Here is a 19353-nt window from a genome sequence, read left to right on the forward strand (position 1 = left end):
ATAGTTACCAACTTTTTAGGAAAGCTGATCCAGTTGCTGTACAGACTTTTGTAAACCTTATCAAGGAACAAGAGTGGCAAGATGTTTATAGTGCTGATACAGTAGACGATAAATATAATGCTTTCCTCAAGACTTTTCTCGTGCTCTTTGAAAGTTGTTTTCCGTTAGAACGTTCAAAACAGGGTACTAGCACAAACAGGCAGCCTGGGTGGCTGACTAAAGGGATAAGAATATCTTGTAGAACAAAGTGGCAATTATATCAAAACGTTAGAAACAGTCAAAATCTAAATACGGCAGCCCATTACAAACAGTATTGTAAGGTGCTTAAAAAAGTTATTAGGAAGGCAAAAAGTATGTGGTATGCAGATAGAATAGCTAAGTCTCAGGATAAAATTAAAACCATATGGTCAGTCGTAAAGGAAGTGGCTGGTCTGCAGAGACAGGTCGAGAATATAGAATCAGTGCGTAGTGGGGATGTCTGTGTTACTGATAAGTCGCATATATGTACAGTACTTAATAATCACTTTCTGAATATAGCAGGTGAACTAAATAGAAACCTAGTCCCAACAGGGAATCATATAGCGCTCTTAGAAAAAAGTGTTCCGAGACTGTTACCTGAAATGCCCCTCCATGATACTGACAAGAGGGAGATTGAGTTAATAATTAAATCACTAAAGACCAAGAACTCTCATGGATATGACGGGGTATCTAGCAGAATACTGAAGTATTGTTCCACATGTGTTAGCTCAGTACTTAGCCATATCTGTAACTTTTCCTTTAGGAGTGGTCGGTTTCCTGACCGATTAAAGTACTCGGTAGTGAAGCCACTTTATAAAAAGGGAGACAGGGATAATGTTGACAATTATAGACCTATTTCTATGCCATCGGTGTTTGCTAAAGTTATCGAGAGGGTTGTATATACAAGGTTACTGCAGCATTTAAATTCACATAATTTGCTGTCAAATGTACAGTTTGGTTTTAGAAATGGCTTAACAACTGAAAATGCTATAGTCTCTTTTCTCTGTGAGGTTTTGGACGGATTAAATAAAAGGTTGCGAACGTTAGGTGTTTTCTTTGATTTAACGAAGGCTTTTGACTGTGTTGACCACAAAATATTACTGCAGAAGTTGGAACATTATGGAGTAAGGGGAGTAGCTTACAATTGGTTCGCCTCCTACTTTAAGAACAGAAAGCAGAAGGTAATCCTCCGCAATATTGAGAGTGGTAATGATGTTCAGTCCCAATGGGGCACTGTTAAATGGGGCGTTCCCCAAGGGTCGGTGCTGGGGCCACTGCTGTTTCTTATTTATGTAAATGATATGCCTTCTAGTATTACAGGTGATTCAAAAATATTTCTGTTTGCTGATGACACCACCTTGGTAGTGAAGGATCTTGTGTGTAATATTGAAACATTATCAAATAATGTAGTTCATGATATAAGTTCGTGGCTTGTGGAAAATAATTTGATGCTAAATCACAGTAAGACTCAGTTTTTACAGTTTCTAACCCACAATTCAACAAGAACTGACATTTTAATCAGACAGAATGGGCATGTTATAAGCGAGACGGAACAGTTCAAGTTCCTAGGCGTACGGATAGATAGTAAGCTGTTGTGGAAAGCCCATGTTCAGGATCTTGTTCAGAAACTAAATGCCGCTTTATTTACCATTAGAACAGTATCTGAAATAAGTGACATTTCAACACGAAAAGTAGTATACTTCGCATATTTTCATACGCTTATGTCATATGGTATTATTTTTTGGGGTAATTCTTCTGATTCAAAAAGGGTATTTTTGGCTCAAAAACGGGCTATTCGAGCTATGTATGGTGTAAGTTCGAAAACCTCTTGTCGACCCCTATTCAATAGTCTGGGAATTTTGACATTGCCCTCACAGTATGTATTTTCTTTAATGTCGTTTGTTGTTAGCAATATTAGCTTATTCCCAAGAGTTAGCAGCTTTCACTCAGTTAATACTAGGCAGAAATCAAATCTGCATGTGGAATGCACTTCCTTGACTCTTGTGCAGAAAGGAGTGCAGTATTCTGCTGCATCAATTTTCAATATGCTACCACAAGAACTCAAAAATCTTAGAAGTAGCCCAAACGCTTTTAAGTCCAAACTGAAGAGTTTCCTCATGGCTCACTCCTTCTATTCTGTCGAGGAGCTCCTGGAAGAGCTAAAAAATTAAGCAAATTCCAGTGTTACATTCTTGATTTTCTTTATTTAAACTAACGACTTGTCACCTGAATATGTTTCTTATATTTCATTTTATCTGTTTCTACAATCGTGTTATAATTTCATGTATTGACTCGTTCCATGACCATGGAGACTTCTCCTAAATGTGGTCCCACGGAACAATAAATAAATAAATAAATAAATAAATAGTTCTAAGTTCTAGGGGACTGATGAGCTCAGCTGTGAAGTCCCATAGTGCTCAGAGCCATTTGAACTATTTTTTTTTTTTTTTTTTTTTTTTGTAAATCATGCTGTTTTAAGTAAGACGAAGTAGAGGGGTCTGTTTCTGCTGGCCCCTCAGGCTGCAGAATAGACAAACTAAAACTGCTGTTTGAAGGATTTTCTTTTTCGGTTTTTCTTTAAGATAAATTGGTCTAAATGCCGCGAAATTGTGTCATGCTTGAAGTCTACTTGACAAGCGACTGGTCGTATCCATGAGATGATTAAATTTTTTATGGAATTGAGATTTTTAAAGCTAAAATTAAAATTATATTTACGTATAATTTCACTAGCTTTGCTTACTTATTGAAGTTAAAAGGGTGATTTTGTTTTACATTGGAGCACTCATTATAAATATACTATTTTTTTGAGGATTTTACTTATTGTGTTTTAAATTTCGCGGGATAATAGTCCTTGGCTCCGAAGTATAAATTCAGTATATTTTCAGTTTTTCACTCTGTTGTTAGATTTTATTTCAATAGTATTTTCCGGATAAGAAACGGTTACTGTAGTCAGAAAATCTATGCTGACACCAGTCTGTTGTGCTGTTATGCTATTACGTTGTGGTAAATAAAGGAAGTAAAAAGGGTATCGCTATATTTTATCGTTAAACAGGTCTGGTCATTTTTCTACCGTAGCCATGTGCTCTGAAATCACCTACCAAAGAAGAACACTCTTCAGAAAGGTAAAATACGATCATGACTCATTACGTAATTACTGAATTTATTGTCATCATATTAGATCTGGAGCAAACATTTTGTGAACAGATAACAAAATGAATTTATTAACTGAGCATGCAACAGATAGCAATATATTTCTAAACAAGAATAAACATTACGATTTACGCTGGAGAACCAAAACGTTACGACCACTACTCACCGCGAGAGTAAACGCTGTCTGATGGCGTTGTGGACCCGTGACTTGGTACGTATTGTGCCTAAGCGGAGCAGAGCGGAATGGGGAACTATTCTAGTGACAATTCGCACAGCAGATGGGAAAATTCTCTGTCACATTGGCAAACGGGACATTGTTACTGTCCGGCTCCTGGGAAACTGCGAAGCTGGTCTGCTGTCCGGGTACTACCGTGAGCATCTACTCCGACAGGAAAACAAGGAACAGGCGACGGGGTATTGGACATTCACGCTTCATTACAGAGTGTGAAGGTCGGAGGCTTGCTTTTTCTGTGAGCGCCGGATAGGCGACAATCTGTGGCAGGTCAGACTATAGAATACAATGCTGATACAGGCTGAAGAATTTCGGAGCGTGCAGTTAACACACATTCCGTAGGAGACGACCCCTATGCCTTCCCATGTTGACCCAGCGACAACGTAAACTATGATCACGTCATCGAGACTGCTCCGTGGATCAACGAAAGCGTGTCGCCGGGTAGGAAGAATCACGTTTCTTGTTACACCAAGCCGGTGCACCATCATCCAGGCGAACAGCTGTATACACCCCACCACGCTCGCAGGGAGATGTGGCAGTATTATGCTATGGGGGCTTTGCTCTGCGATACCAAGGGAGATGCAGTGACAGTCGAAGGCATCATGACATGTGTGAAATACCAGAACATCATCACGGACCACTTTCAACCCATCATACTGGATTTCTTTCCTGATGGGATGGCATGTTCCAACAGGATAACTGTCTGAATACGATGCCTCTCGCGACGGCGCTGTTGTATAAAACATTCTAAGACTTCCTCCTGTCAGTTCAAGGTAAACCTCAAACTTCCAACGGTTGTCTCCAGTGTCTTCGTCAGGAGCGACTGACTGTCAAATGTAGCCCACAGACAGCTTCTGATTGGTAGGTAATTACGTAATGCTGTCAAAGTCTGCGCTGATGTCGCCACCATACCCGTCGTGCCTCTTCTTCGCACCGAAAGCTTACTTCTAGGCACCGCTAAGATCGTATCCGGGACGGATGAAGCCTCTGTTACACGTTCTTATTTCTATAGCCTCCTTAATTGCGAAATCCCAGTTTGTAGGATCTTGGGACAAAAATCTAAAATTTTGTTCGTCAAACAGTATTTTGTGTTTAGAATGAGATGTTCACTCTGCAGCGGAGTGTGCGCTGATATGAAACTTCCTGGCAGATTAAAACTGTGTGCCGGACCGAGACTCGAACTCGGGACCCTTGCCTTCCGCGGGCAAATGCACTTGCCCGCGAAAGGCAAAGGTCCCGAGTTCGAGTCTCGGTCCGGCACACAGTTTTAATCTGCCAGGAAGTTACAGTATTTTGTGTTTGTTCGTGAGGGTGTGCTCAGCAACTGTGCATTTCCCCGGTTCTCCATGTTCAATATGCCGTTGATGTTCTGCACGGGGATCGGAAAAAGTGCGGATTGATTGACCGCTGTAACAGTTTCTTCACCCACAAGGAATATTTATAATGACACACTAAAGTGGCATCGTTGTTGGAAGATAGCACGTACAAATTCCTAAAGCGAGACTCAATTCTGTCTTTCATACAGAAAATAAATGGTGGAGCTACTGAAGAATTCTGGTCTACCAAAGACGCGAATTCCAAGACATCGCAGATTTTTTGGATTATCTAACGTGTACAAGGAAGGTATTCCATTGAGGCCAATTCTTAGTGCTATTGGTTCTCCTATCTACCGGCTGGACAAATATAGCTGGCCGCTGCGAACATCAATCCAAAAGCTCTCAGATATTCACTGAGAAAATAAACCAGATTAGAGTTAGCCCAAAAGATATTTTAGTCGGCCTGCATGTGGTCTCACTAATCACAGAAGTGCTTGTAAACGCACAGTGAAATGTTGGCAGAGCATTTTCCTCCTGAAACTATAAAGTTGTTCCCGCATATTTATGACCGCCACCCACTTCTTGTATGGTGGTAAAGTTTTTGAAATGACGGACCGAATGGCTAAGGGTTATCCGTTGTCTTCAGCAGTGGCAAACCTTTTTATGAAATATTATGAGGAACATGCATTAAATTTGGCTTCCCTTCATCGATATTCATTTTGTCCTTAGGCTGACTGCACGATTGTGGTCTGGCAATACGGTGTAAAAACTCTTGAGCACTTCCTTGAAGTTTTGAACAGTATGCACCAAACATCCAGCTCACAGCAGAGTTAGAGAAAGCAGGAAGGCTGCCGTTTTTAGATGTTATGGTACAACGAAAGCCGGATGGACATCCCGGCCACTCAGTGCACCGCAAGCCCACCCACAATGATTTGTACCTCAGCAGCCACAGTTTTTACTATCAGGTCCAGAAGGGAGAAGTTTTAAGTACGCTGGTACACAGAGCAAAAACTTTTTCTGCCAAGGACAATCTGGACTTTGAAATTAACCATCTGAAGTACGTGTTCAGAAAGAACGACTGTGAGTCACCTAATATGGAGTCAGCGCTCTCTGAGAAAAGCAAGCCGTCCGGTGTGGCCGAGCGGTTCTAGGCGCTTAAGTCCGGAACCGCGCTGCTGCTACGGTCGCAGGTTCTAATCCTGCCTCGGGCATGGATGTGTGTGATGTCCGTAGGTTAGTTAGGTTTAAGCAGTTCTAAGTCTAGGGGACTGATGACCTCAGATGTTAAGTCCCATAGTGCTCAGAGCCATTTGAACCATTTTTTGAGAAAAGCAAACGTGAAATTGTGAACATCTTGCGATGAGCCAGCGATTGCATTCCTTCCTTACTTCCTTATGTTGTTAGGAGGTTGCAAAATACATCCTATATTTAAGGTTGAATAACAAGTACACTTTCTATGTTCTACTGATTTTTGTTTATTTCAACTTGTTTGCGGCTTATTGAGCCCTCTTCAGATGTTAGTCAGTTGCTTCCTGAAAATGACCCAATAAGCCGAAAACTACACTCATTCTCATAAATTAAGGATAATGCTGATACATGGTGAAACACCGCTCTGGTGGGCGGTTTGGGGTTTAAATAACCTCGGGGTGTGACCATGAAGTGCATCTGACCTGCGGTCGTCGCACGGTGGAGCTGGCAACAGTCCACATACGCAGAGGTGTGTTGGTGCATGTCCGAGTACGGTGCAGCGAGTAAGTGTGCAGACGTTTTCAGACATACTAATGGTGACTGAGTGTTGAAATTGGCCCAATGAACACATATTGACGACGTTATGAGGGGTAGAATACTAGGGCGACTGGAGGCTGGACAAGCACAGCAGGTCGTAGCACGGGCCCTCCGTGTGCTACAAAGTGTGATCTCATGATTATGGCAACGATTACAGCAGACAGGAAACGAGTCCAGGCGCTACAGTACGGGACATCTACAGTGTACAACACCACAAGGAGACCGATATCTCACCATGAGTGCCCACTGATGGCCATGGAGTACTGCAGGTAGCCTTGCCAGGGACCTTACCGCATCCACTGGAAATGTTGTCTCCAGACACACAGTCAACATACGACTGAACAGACATGGTTTATTCGCCCGGAGACCCACAAGGTGCATTCCACTGACCCTGGTCACAGGAGAGCCCGTAAAGCCTGGTGTCAAGAACACAGTACATGGTCACTGGGACAGTGGTCCCAGGTTATGTTCACGGACGAGTCCAGGTATAGTCTGAACAGTGATTCTCGCCGGGTTTTCATCTGGCGTGAACCAGGAACCAGATATCAACCCCTTAATGTCCTTGAAAGGGGCCTGATGGAGGTCGTGGTTTGAGGGTGTGAGGTGGGATTATGATTGGTGCACGTACACCCCTGCATGTCTTTGACAGAGGAACTGTAACAGGTCAGGCGTATCGGGACGTCATTTTGCACCAGTATGTCTGCCTTTTCAGACCTAAACCCCATCGAGCACGACTGCCATGCTCTCGGTCGACATATCGCTGCATGTCTTCAAACTCCTACGACACTTCAGGAGCTGCGACAGGCACTGGTGCAAGAATGCTGCTCGACCACCTGATCCAGAGTACGCCAACACGTTGTGCGGCCTGTGTACGTGTTCATGGTGATCATATCCGATACTGATGTAAGGGTACATGCGCAGGAAACAGTGGCGTTTTGTAGGACATGTGTTTCGGACGGTTTTCTCAACTTATCACCAATACCGTGGACTTACAGATCTGTGTCGTGTGTGTTCCCTATGCGCCTATGCTACTAGCGCCAATTCTGTGTAGTGCCACTTTGTGTGGCACCACATTCTGCAATCATCCTTAATTTATGAGGATGAGTGTAGTATGAAACAAAAATCAGTAGATCAAAACGATGTACTTGTTATTCAATGCCGGCCGCGGTGGCCGAGTGGTTCTAGGCGCTCAGTCCGGAACCGCGTGACTGCTACGGTCGCAGGTTCGAATCCTGCCTCGGGCATGGATGTGTGTGATGTCCTTAGGTTAGTTAGGTTTAAGTAGTTCTAAGTTCTAGGAGACTGATGACCACAGATGTTAAGTCCCATAGTGCTCAGAGTCATTTTGTTATTAAACGTTGAATATAAGATACATTTTCCGACCTCCTAAGAACACAAAGAAGATACTACGCCCTGTTAACTACATCCAATCTACATCGACACTCCGAAATCCAACTTACGGCTGGTGGCGGAGAGTACCCCGTACTACGACTAGTTATTTCCTTTCCTGTTCTCCTCGCAAACAGAACGAGGGAAAAACGACTGTCTGTATGTCTTCCTAGGGACCATATTTTATCCTATCTTATCTTCGTGGTCCTTACGCACAATATGTGTTGGAGACAACAGAATCGTTCAACAGTCAGCTTCAGATGCTGGTTTTCTAAATTTTCTCAATAGTATTCCTCGAAAAGAATGTCGCCTCTCTCCAGAGAGACCTACTGGTAACAAATCTAGCAGCACTCCTGTGAATTTCCACAGTTAAGCACAGTCTCGTCCTTAGGATCCCTGAAATTTTCAACTACTCTTGTGACCGCGGAAGCAATTACATCGGTCAGTCCATCTGCGCCGTTTCCGACAGCTCTGGGTATTAAAAATCGATAACTGGAAAAATGTACAGTTACTCAGCGCAGCCTCACAGACAAAGACACAGGCTCCTACATACTGGAGTCTGTAACTAAAGGGACTTTCGGAACCTCAAATGTGACAGCAGACATAATAGTAACGGTGCATGGAAGCGATAACACGATGCAGAGTAGAGGCAGAGACATTCGCCGCAGTGTTTACGCTACAACGGGAGTGGTGTCGCTCTAGCGCAGACGTTGACCCATCCGAGACAGTATTACGTCATTACCGACAGATAAGAAGCCGTCTATGGCCTATGTAAACCACCACAACAGGATTTCTGACAGTCAGTTGCTCCTAATGAAGACGATGGAGATAATCGTTGAAATTCGACGTTTTATCTTGAACTGACGTGGCAGGAAGTCCGAAAATGCTTAATCCAGGATAACTGTCTGTGTTACAAAGTCAGAATTGCGATGTATTGATCTGACGAGAGTGATAGTGTACCCATGTCGATGTATTGACCATCACCTTTGCCTGGTCGCAGTGTCACAGATCTCGTCAGAGGCGTTGTCGGGCGCTAGTCCGTCCCAGCAAACCACCGGTCCGCCATTTATAGGAACTGCTTGATCTGTACGAAGATACATCGCACCACACGCCTCTGAAACATAGCAATGGCTGTTCAAACCCATTAAACGCAGTACCACTGCTTCATTTTAACATGGTATTAAGCACTTGGTTATAATGGTTCTGAGCACTATGGCACTTAACGTCTGAGGTCATCAGTCCTCAAAAACTTAGAACTACTTATACCTAAGTAACCTAAGGACATCACACACATCCATGTCCGAGGCAGGATTCGAACCTGTGACCGTAGCGGTCGCGTGGTTCCAGACTGTAGCGCCTAGAACCGCTCGGCCACCAGGGCCGGCTGGTTATAATGTTGTTGGCACAGTGATGAATAACGAAAAGCAATACATTTTCACATCTTACTATAAAGTAGGGTACTCAATCCGAGAATTCTCTTACAAATAATACAATGTTATACTGACGCTTTAAATTTATTAACATAGCATGGTTTTCGTGACACAGGAAATGATACTTTAAAGCATCTTCATATTTTCTGTTGCTAACTTTTTGGCTACTGACACTATGAAAGAACAAAAATTAAGTGATGGGTCGAACTGAGTAAGTAATACAGGATTTCCTTCAGTGCTTTCTTCGTAGCGGTAATTCGTAAAGTCTTGTAGTCGGTTTAAGTAAAATAGTTTGCATGGCGTCAGCATCGAAGAAGCTGCTTCTGTAGTCATACCTACGAAATTATTAGTATCACATGCCGTAAATCTTTCACAATCATCTCCGAATCAACGTGTAAATACGAAACCTTACCCGCTGCAAAAAGGTATCCTTCGTCATGGGTGGCACCTGTGATCCATGGAACTGCTGTGTGAGGCTTCAGATCAAGTGGATGTTTGGGCAGAAACGAATCTTCTCCTTCACCTTCCACAGCTGGTCGGAAAGGTATAAGCGGACTGAAGAACCACTCCTGCAACACAGAAACTATCGTTGTTTAGGTTCTCGAATCTATGACAGAAATTCGGATGTAATAACAAATTATCTGTTTCATGGAGATATAAGTACGGAATACAACTCTTTTAAAATGATTTGGTTGGTGTTCAAAGTTAAGTACAGCCTTTCTTATAGATTTTGTACTAATCGAACTCATCATCAAACTTTGAATATTTATCTGCTGACTTGAACTTTTCCGTTCCCTTACGTCTACTGATAGTACAAGGTAGACCAAGAGTAATTTCTTCACAGCGGCCTGACTTAAATTCTGCACGAAATTTCATCGATACCAACAAGACAACTGTCTACAAAATTTACAGATGCCTCAAAAAGCGAATTTCCTCAATAAAACAAACCTACAAGAAAGATAACCTAATTTTTAGACCAAATGTTCTACAGTGCGTGCTTCGATCACAGAAATGGAGAAGCGGGTTCGTTTATTATGAAGTTGCCAACATCAAAGGAAGTAAGTTCAGTAAACAGCTTTTGATGTTGCTGAGCAACAGTCATACAATAATACTTAAATTAACACACCCTCATTTGACTGAACTGTTGTTTATTTAATTACGACCCAGGTTTCTACCTTTTACACCACTTTCAAGTGAATGAGTTTATGTCACTAACTTATATTGCATGACATCAAGCTCAGAATTGGCCATAAACTCTATCACTTGAAAATAGTATAAAAGGCCGAAACCTGGGTCGTAATGAAACAAACAACGATTCAGTCTAATTGCGGTGTAATCATTTTTAGAAAAAAGTAGGTTCAAGGTCGATGACGACGACATCACTAAAGACGGAATCACTAATTACTTCACACTGGCATTGCCGAATTATATTCCGGTGCCATACCAGTACCTTAGCTTGCTCTGTGTTAACGTCGAGATTAGACCATGAATTAATGGAGGAATGTCCTCTTGGAGGAATTCTGCTTTCTTGCAGAGGCTACGAGCCGCATTTATAGGATCCTTGTGTTAAGAGACCACTGTAGTCGATATTAGGGTAGTGCTGTGGAATAGTGGTATGCAGAAAATTTGCAATGCTCATAGGGATATGAATTTGCCATCAGAGACTGCCCCAGACGATCACTTCGGTCTTTTCCAGCTTGAGTTCAAGCATACCAAACAAGTATGGATGCTGGAATGACTATGCTCACATCAGTTTCGCTATCATGCGGTCGATAATATGGTTTTGTAAATTTTTTTGAGGGTGTATCACTAGTTTCAGAATTTCTTTAATTAATGTTGTGTATGTTCTTATACGCTAAATATCTTGGGTTGTATTTTGTCCAACAATGCTCCCGATATACCGTTTTGGGAATGCGTTAACTTTGTGATCAGTATACAATGACGTAAAAAAATCGCAACACCAAGAAGGAGCTGTACAACATAAGCAAACGTTGGTAGGAGTGTTTCTACATCTCAAAGATGAAGTTTATTCTAATTTTGCGTCAGTCGCATAACGAGGATGCAAACCTGGTTTGCTTGAAATACACGCTGTAATGGTCGTGAGCGTTAGTTTCCTTTGTAATTTAAGGTAACAAAGACACCACTGTTAATACCTCACTGAGTTCGTACGAAGTCGTGTACTGAGGACTACGGGAAGCTGAATGTTCCTTCTGCGATACTGCAGAAATACTTGGCAGGAATGTAGCCTCATAGCATGACTGCTGGCAGCGGTTGTCAAGAGAATATACAGTCGCAAGAAGACCGGACTCTGTAGGGCCCTGTGGCTTTATCTAGAGGGAAGAAAATCGTGCTCGGCGTATGGCTCTGGCACATCGTACTGCATGTGTAGCAGAAGTTTGAGCAGTTGGCACTACATTGAGATTACAAACTGTTACTAATCGGTTACTTCAAGGACAGCTCCGAGCCAGACGCCCTGTAGAGTGCATTCCACTGAAACCAAACCACCACCATTCGCATTCACGTCTTCTGTGGTGTCAAACAAGAGCTCCTTGGAGGGCAGGGTGGAGTTCTGTTGTGTTTTCTGGTGAATGCTGGGGTTTTGTCTCTGTACCGGTGATGGCTGAGTGTTGGTTGGTTAGTAGTGGGCCAGTTGAGGCCTGCATCCAACCTGTATGTGTGTTATCCACACTGGGCTGCTAGTTCACATGACAGCAGGAGCACTGTCGTGGTTATCCAAGGAACGATGACTGGAAATTTGTTCGTCAATCAGGTGATTAGACTTGTTGTGCAGCCATTCATGAACAGAATTCCAGGGAATATTTTCAAACAGGGTAATTCTCACCCACATACCACTGTTGTGACGTAACATACTCTACAGAGTGTCGACGCGTTGCCTTATCCTGCTCGATCACCAGATCTGTCTCCAATCGAGCACATGTGGGACATCATCTGATGACATCCATAGCGTCATACATAAGCAGCATTAGCTGTTCCCGTGTTGACCGACCAAGTGCAACGGGCATGGAACTCCATTCCACAAACCTCGGGCAGCTGGCCAACACAATTCATGCACGATTTTATGCTTTCATTCAACATTCTGATGGTTACACAGGTTATTAATGTACCAGCGTTTCACACTTGCACTGGCTTATCCCACACTTACATTAACCTGTGATCTCGCAATGTTAATCACTTAAATATGTTATCTAGACATTTGTATTTCCAAAATCTCGTTACTCTGCAGTAATTATTTTTTATTTACGATGTTTCCCGACTGCGTATGATGACTCCTTCAATAACAGTATACACTGCACAGTCACATTAATGAGACAACCGCCTATGTTCGACGTGGACGTGCAGTAACCACGCATACACAGCAGGTGGCAGTACTAGCAATAGAGAGTATATAAACGTGTCGGTGGGGACGCGGAAAACAGCGCAGTCGTTGTCATAACGCTGAAACGGAGCGATTTATCTGACTTCGAAAAGTGCATGATCATTGGAATGTTGGGCCAAGAGTGCAAGCATTTACGAAACGGTGAAGTTCATAAAGTTTTTACATGCCGCCATGGTTAAACGATACCTTGCATGTCAAAATAGGGCTATCCAATATCGACGAAGATGAAACTGTGGTGCAGCACGGCAATAGATGACAGGCGCGAAAGGCGGCTGTGTTCATGTGTACAGGCGAATAGACATGCAACTGTTGAGCAAATGACCACCCTGATGTACCAAGGGACTGCCAACAGTGTCTCCTTAACAACGGTTTAGCGATAGTTGGTGCATATGTGCCTCCACAGCAGGAGCATGGTTGATGCACGCACGCTCAAAGCTTTTAATCGTGGACGAAGGATGGAATTGCACACCAGATGGTCACTTCACATAAACAATGTTGTGTGGTTCATCGGACAGATGGCAGTTGTCGTGTACGACGTGAAACGTCTGAAAGCAAAAACCCTGCAACAATTTTCGGAAGGGTAGAGTTCGATGGAGGGGGCATTATGGCCTCTGGATTCTGGCTGATTCTGGCTGATATCGTCATTCTGGAACGTACAAGGGATCAACACAGGTATTCATCTAGTCTTGGGGACCATGTTCACCCCTACATGCAGTTTGTTTTTCCTCGGCACGGTAGCAGCTACCCTCAAGAGCATCAGGATGAGTTTACCGTACTCCCCTGGGCACCAAACTCCTGGATTAAAACCCAGTCGAGAACCCGTGGGACGACCTCGGTCGTGCTCTATGTGCCATGGACGCTCAGTCGAGAAACCTAGTACCTAGTGCAGCTGATCAAGGAACTGGAGTCGGCATGGATCCATCCCTGTTGTACCTCCCAGAACTTCACTGACTCTCTACATATGTCGCAACGGAAGCAAAGAATGACTCAGGTGTTGATCAAAAGATTTAGTTGTCATAAAACATGAGACATATCAGTCCACCCAAAGACTGACACGTTTCTTGAACCATGCTATATATTAATGTAATTTCGTTCAAGTAAATTTTAGTGTCATTTATCATGTTGCAAAATGATATGTAACTGCGTTCCGATCTAATGAGAGTATCTTAAACGTTATGTCAGAATATTACTTTACTACACACAGATCCGAATCCTTTTCCACAAGACCAACGCAAGTAGACAGAAGCAGCGACTTGCTGTGTTATATCGGGAGCAGAAAATTTAGTAGGTTATACATGTAGTTGCCAAAGACACTCTACAGAGGTTTGTATGGGGTGATCCAAGCGCACTTTGGCAGTCGATCCTAATCTTGAGGAAATGCTCTGGAGTTGTGAGTAATACTCCTAGGAGGTGGCTGACAGGCTGCAGTTCGCCTCCTTAGTGCACTCGGTAGAGCATTCCTATTTGGAGATTCCGCTGGCTCATCCATATGGCGGACATCTGTGCCTGTGAGTAATCCATCGTAGAAACTTAATGAGACGTGCATTATCATTTGTAACGTGGTCTGGAACATTGCCCCTCCGAAAATATGCACATATGGTTTTCGTACCTCACTCTTGTAGTTACGCGTGTGGATAGTAAGAGCGTAAATCGTCATTTGTAAAGTGAAGGTACTTTCTGCTGTGAAGACTGCGTTTAACCATTTGTTTGGCGTTCAGTTTCAAAGCTCCAGAGTCCATAAAAAGAGTCTTTAAATTGCTAGGTGTTTTTGCACATAGCCTAATTATGCTGACCACCTGAAACACAGTTCGTTGAGAAATTGCAACGTACGATTACTTAATCTAGTTGTGCCGTTAAGGCCTTATACACCTACTGATGTGAACTTGACCAGCTTTTAACCGATCCAATAGAAAAACTTCCAGTGCATTAGAACAGTAGACAAAATGCACAGACTAACGAAATATCTGTATTACGTTCGTACTCGAAACTAGAAGTAGTTCATTTATTTTCTATGCGGACAGTCCAACATTAATCTCGGTTATATCTGCCCACCTTTCCTCATTTTTCTCTTTTCCAGATTGTGCTTCACTTCTGATATCAGCTTAGTAGTGACAGCGTCCTCGCACAAGTGTAAGTATTCTCGTTGATCCTGTGTTGAAATTTTAACACAAAGGAGAAAGAATACAGTTAAAGCGAAACAATGCAAGCAGCTCTTTGTTATTAGTACCTGTAGACATGGAAATAGTGCATAAATAAGCAGATATTTGTGTTGAGCTCCTTCGTTAAAGTAAAATGGCTTTGTTCTTATCTTTTCGCAATGTAGGACACAGTAATTCATTCTCCTAACGTTCAACTGCTTCCAGCAGCGCTATAACAATGCGTTGGATGGTATCGCACTTAAGAACTAAATCGGAAATGTGGCTCTGAGGAGACATTTGGAAACTATAAGCATGGGCAGTAAGAGCACTCACGGTAAACTGGGGTGTCGTGTTGACGATCTTGTAGTCGTCAACACTCCTCAGGCAGTCGACGAGGGCGGCGCTGGGCTCCGTGGGGCATCCCACCAGGGCTGCCACCTTCTGCGCCTTCTGCAGACCTCCAGGCCGTGGTACTCCCCAAGGCGTCACGGAAACGCCGCTCTGCGAGATCGCCCGATGGAAAAGACCTGGTTAATAAGCAACACGGTATTAAATGCACTAGTCACTACAGCAGCTTCCGACAGTAAAGGAAGACAGACTTTCTTAGACACTCCTCTCATCAATTTGTTCGTTGTGAGCACATCCCAGTATTCCATAATGACCGAGATATTGGTACCAGTTGTTCGATGCGTTTCAATGAAATCAAAGAATCGATTTCGTTTACGGTCAACGTACACGACTGTGAAGTACTGAGACGCTGAAAGTGACATTTTTGTTTTGAATTCGAATAATGGTATTTGAAAATCGTTGAAAATAGGGATGTGAAATCTCCTTCTAGTGTTTGTAGTAAACGTTCTAAAATCGTCATGTCAGCCATTTCTAGCTCCAATAAGCAATGTTTTACAGGGCAATCAATATGAAGCTACACCATACCACCTTTCGTATCCATGTCATTTATTAAATTTACGAATGAGTACATGGAAAATGCACTGAAGAGTTACTTATATCACTGAAACAACAGAAAAATGTTCCCCATGTCATTTAAAAGCATGTACAACATACGAAGTACGGAATTTGTTTGACGAACGGGCAACATGTAAAAATACAGCAGAAGGGTTTACAGATGTCTCAAATTGCAATATGGTGAAGGAATGACTAGAGGAGAAATATAAAGCTGTAGGAGAATACATCATTATGGAAAGGTAGATGTAGCGTTTAGGAAAACTAAACAGACCTTTGGAGAAAAGAGTGGCAGTCGTTTGAATATTAAAGAGCTAATGCGGGAGACGCATGCTATGCAAAGAAGCGAAGGCTGAAATGTAGACGGAATATATAGGGAGACGAACTGGTAGAGAGTATTTTGGGAAGACAGTAAATGGCGATGGAAGATATCATATGAGAAGAATTTGGTGGTGGTATGCTTGGAGCGCTCAACAGCGACGTCATCAGCGCCCGTACTCAACTAACAAAAGACAAGTGTGGTTATGATTTGTTAGAAGCACGCAACAAAATGCAAAGTAGAAAATGTAATCCACAGCCTTCCTGGGAATCTCTCACTCACACTGTCACACAAAACAGCAAAAAACATTGCCTGAAGGTAGCGTGTGAGCGAAATACATAGACTATAACCACACAACATCCAAAACAGTGGTGCAAGGAAATGAGCATACACAAATAATTGGGAAATGATAGACGAAGCAACACTCTAGAAACACATCGAAACCATTTACATAAGACGCTATTGATAAAACCAGACATCACAGAGAGTCTTTTAAGATGAACCACATTCGATTCAACATCAGCTAAAACAGAGGACAGGTCAACTGGTATGTTGGTTGCAGCCCACGTTGTTTGGTACTAACCGCGTTCAGTTTAATGTAGCGTACAGAAACTTGCATCCCACAAGCACTGTATACCGGTGGCTCTTCCTGCTGATGGAGTAATCCACGCGTCAGAGGACAGTGTCCTATCTGGAGGCGCGCTAAAAACACTTCTTCCCGCTGCAGTGGACGTTGGTTTCACGGGCCTCAGCTTGTTGTTCTCCAACTCCAACCACTCCTCCTCCCACATAAGAATGGTGTTTTGTCCCAGTGGCGGGGTACCTGCATGGACAGTGGCAGCACATTCAGAAATTGTAACTTCCAAACAAGTATCCTTAGTTGCTGCGTCTATTGCTTCATTGCCCTGAATGACCACGTGCCCCGGTACCCAGCAGAGTGACACATTCTTTCCCTGCCCCTGTAAGTGATCTATATCCTGAAGGACACTTAGGAAGTCGATGTAGTTGAGGAATTTGGTAGCATTAAGACACCACCATCTTCTTCAGAGCCGTCAAGATTGCATATAATTCAACGCCATACACTGTGAATATACCAGGGACATGAATCTTCATGAGACAGTCTGGAAATAACACAGCACAGCCGATGGAATTAACCTGTTTAGACACGTCAGTGTGAATGACCACACAGTTAAAGTGCTCGGCTACAATTCTGTAAAACATCGATTTAAAAACAGAGGTCATAGTAAAAAATCTTCTTTCAGACTGAGAGATCTAAAACAATCCAGGGGCCTCCATATTAACCTGGGTGGCGAACGACTCCAGCATCAATGCAGAACTGGAATATCTTCTACACCAAGAGCCACTAATCCTGCGGTATGGAAATAAGGAATATCTTCCTTGCTCGTGGCAACAGTCACTCCATTAGAGGGCGAGCAGTAGTGTAGAACCCCGGTGACTGTGGCGTGGAGAGTAGGCTGCAAACATGATGCATCATGACTCGCCACCAGATCACAAACGGTGGTTCACCAACCTCAACGCAAAAGCTAGGAATCACACTCATCCTATACGCTCCTGCTGCGTCGAACCCCCCCTCCCCCATGATGAACAGCATCAGTTATCTTAAAATAAAATCGGGTGCTGACCCATAAACTGTGCAACCAAAGTCAAGGCGGGGTCGCACAAACAACTTGTAAAACTGAAGCAGACATATTCGATCTGTTCCCCAAGACTTTTGGCTGAAGCATTTTAAAATAGTCAATACATTTAAATCTTGGAACTTAATAGCCTACAGATGTGGTAACCACGTTAGATGTTCATCGAAAAGGAGATACAAAACTGATTTTTTAAAATTAAGAACAGCGTCTATCATTTTAAGATGAGTCAGGTTAAAAGGGTGATAAGAATAATAAAAATTGACACATATTCCTCTGAGGAAAACTGATAACCTATTATATCCGTCCACTCCTCCCTTCGCTGTGTCGCAAGTGGTAGCTGACGAATGGACATTGCAAAGTTGAAGGAGGGGCACAAGATGGCAAAGTCGTCTACTAACTGTGGACATCGAAAAAGAGACTTAGCTGTGGATGTGATACCATTGATGGCAATAGTGAACAGAATTATACTTAAAACAGATCCTTGAGCGACCCCATTTTCTAACTGGAATCACTTGGAAAGAGCATCATTGATCCGATATCGAAAAAATCGTCTGGAAAGAAGTACCATATGAAAATTGATAATCATCCTCCGATGCCCCAGTGGTGTAGCTGTCCCAGGACATGGCGCCTCCAGGTAGTGTCATAAGCCCCCTCCAGATAGAAGAAGACATCTATGAGGCACTGTCTACGCAGGAATAATGAGGTTGTCAAGGGTTGAACGATTCCTCCGATACACGCAATGGGAGCGACTATGTAGGTCCCACAAATCTAAATTGTATAAAAAAGGGACAAGAGTATTTCCTTTGAGTCCTGGTGAACGAACAGTAAAATGCTGTATGGGATTCGATCCTTGTCCAGGATAGTCTCCTTGACCCAAGACAGAGCACACGCAAAGCTCCAATATGGAAAAGGGTTAACTGTAGTCCTCGTTACTTGTACAGTTAAAATACCACCCCCGCCCCCCCCCCCCCCCACCTACACTGATGCTCGATGGTGGCGAAAAGCTAGATCTCAGTTTGCAGGCAGTGATCAAACCAAAGTAATCTGCAATGCCATTCGCTATGCTCCCACGTATTGATTGTAGACACCCCTGCCGCAGTACAGCAGTTACAAGTCCGACGCATTTGCAATATATATCCTCCATACAGCTTTTTATATCGTCGAAGACGTAGTGGAACGATTGACTGATTCAAGAAATACTTACCTAGATCTCTAAATGTCCTCTATACGATTTTTCGTCTTGCTCAAGGTTCGTAGCAGAAGATTGACATTTAAAATGTCGCAAGGCTAGCCATCTCCTCCTGATGGCGGAGCGACACTCATTTCACCATGGGTCATATCGTCTCCCAAGTCGTCCTGAAGACATCAGTGTCATGGTGGACAAGATTAATAATGTGATCCACCAAGTCCTTGACACTATCTCGAGGTTCAGAAAAGGCAAAAAGCTAATTGACGGTACAGTGTTCAGTTCGCTCTGTGAAGCATCCACCATGGCGGTTTCCTTTCAGGGAAAGCTCTCCCTGAGGAGTGGATCCAGACAGGGAAGTGGTCACTGGAATGCAAG

The 19353-nt window shown here is 43.1% G+C and overlaps 1 protein-coding gene across 2 annotated transcripts in view; it reads right to left on the reverse strand.

Annotated features, from left to right (window-relative positions):
• Positions 1-19353, reverse strand: part of LOC126474115 (juvenile hormone esterase-like) — a 105816-nt gene that overhangs the window by 25636 nt on the left and 60827 nt on the right. For both annotated transcript variants that reach the window (XM_050101540.1, XM_050101541.1), the window contains exons 5-6: positions 15189-15382; positions 9733-9889 (exon numbers count right to left, since the gene is read on the reverse strand). In XM_050101540.1, coding sequence (XP_049957497.1) covers positions 9733-9889; positions 15189-15382 — 351 coding nt within the window. The remainder of the gene's footprint in view (positions 1-9732; positions 9890-15188; positions 15383-19353) is intronic.

The sequence above is a fragment of the Schistocerca serialis genome, chromosome 4 (assembly GCF_023864345.2).
Source record: "Schistocerca serialis cubense isolate TAMUIC-IGC-003099 chromosome 4, iqSchSeri2.2, whole genome shotgun sequence".
Classification (NCBI taxonomy): Eukaryota; Metazoa; Arthropoda; class Insecta; order Orthoptera; family Acrididae; genus Schistocerca; species Schistocerca serialis.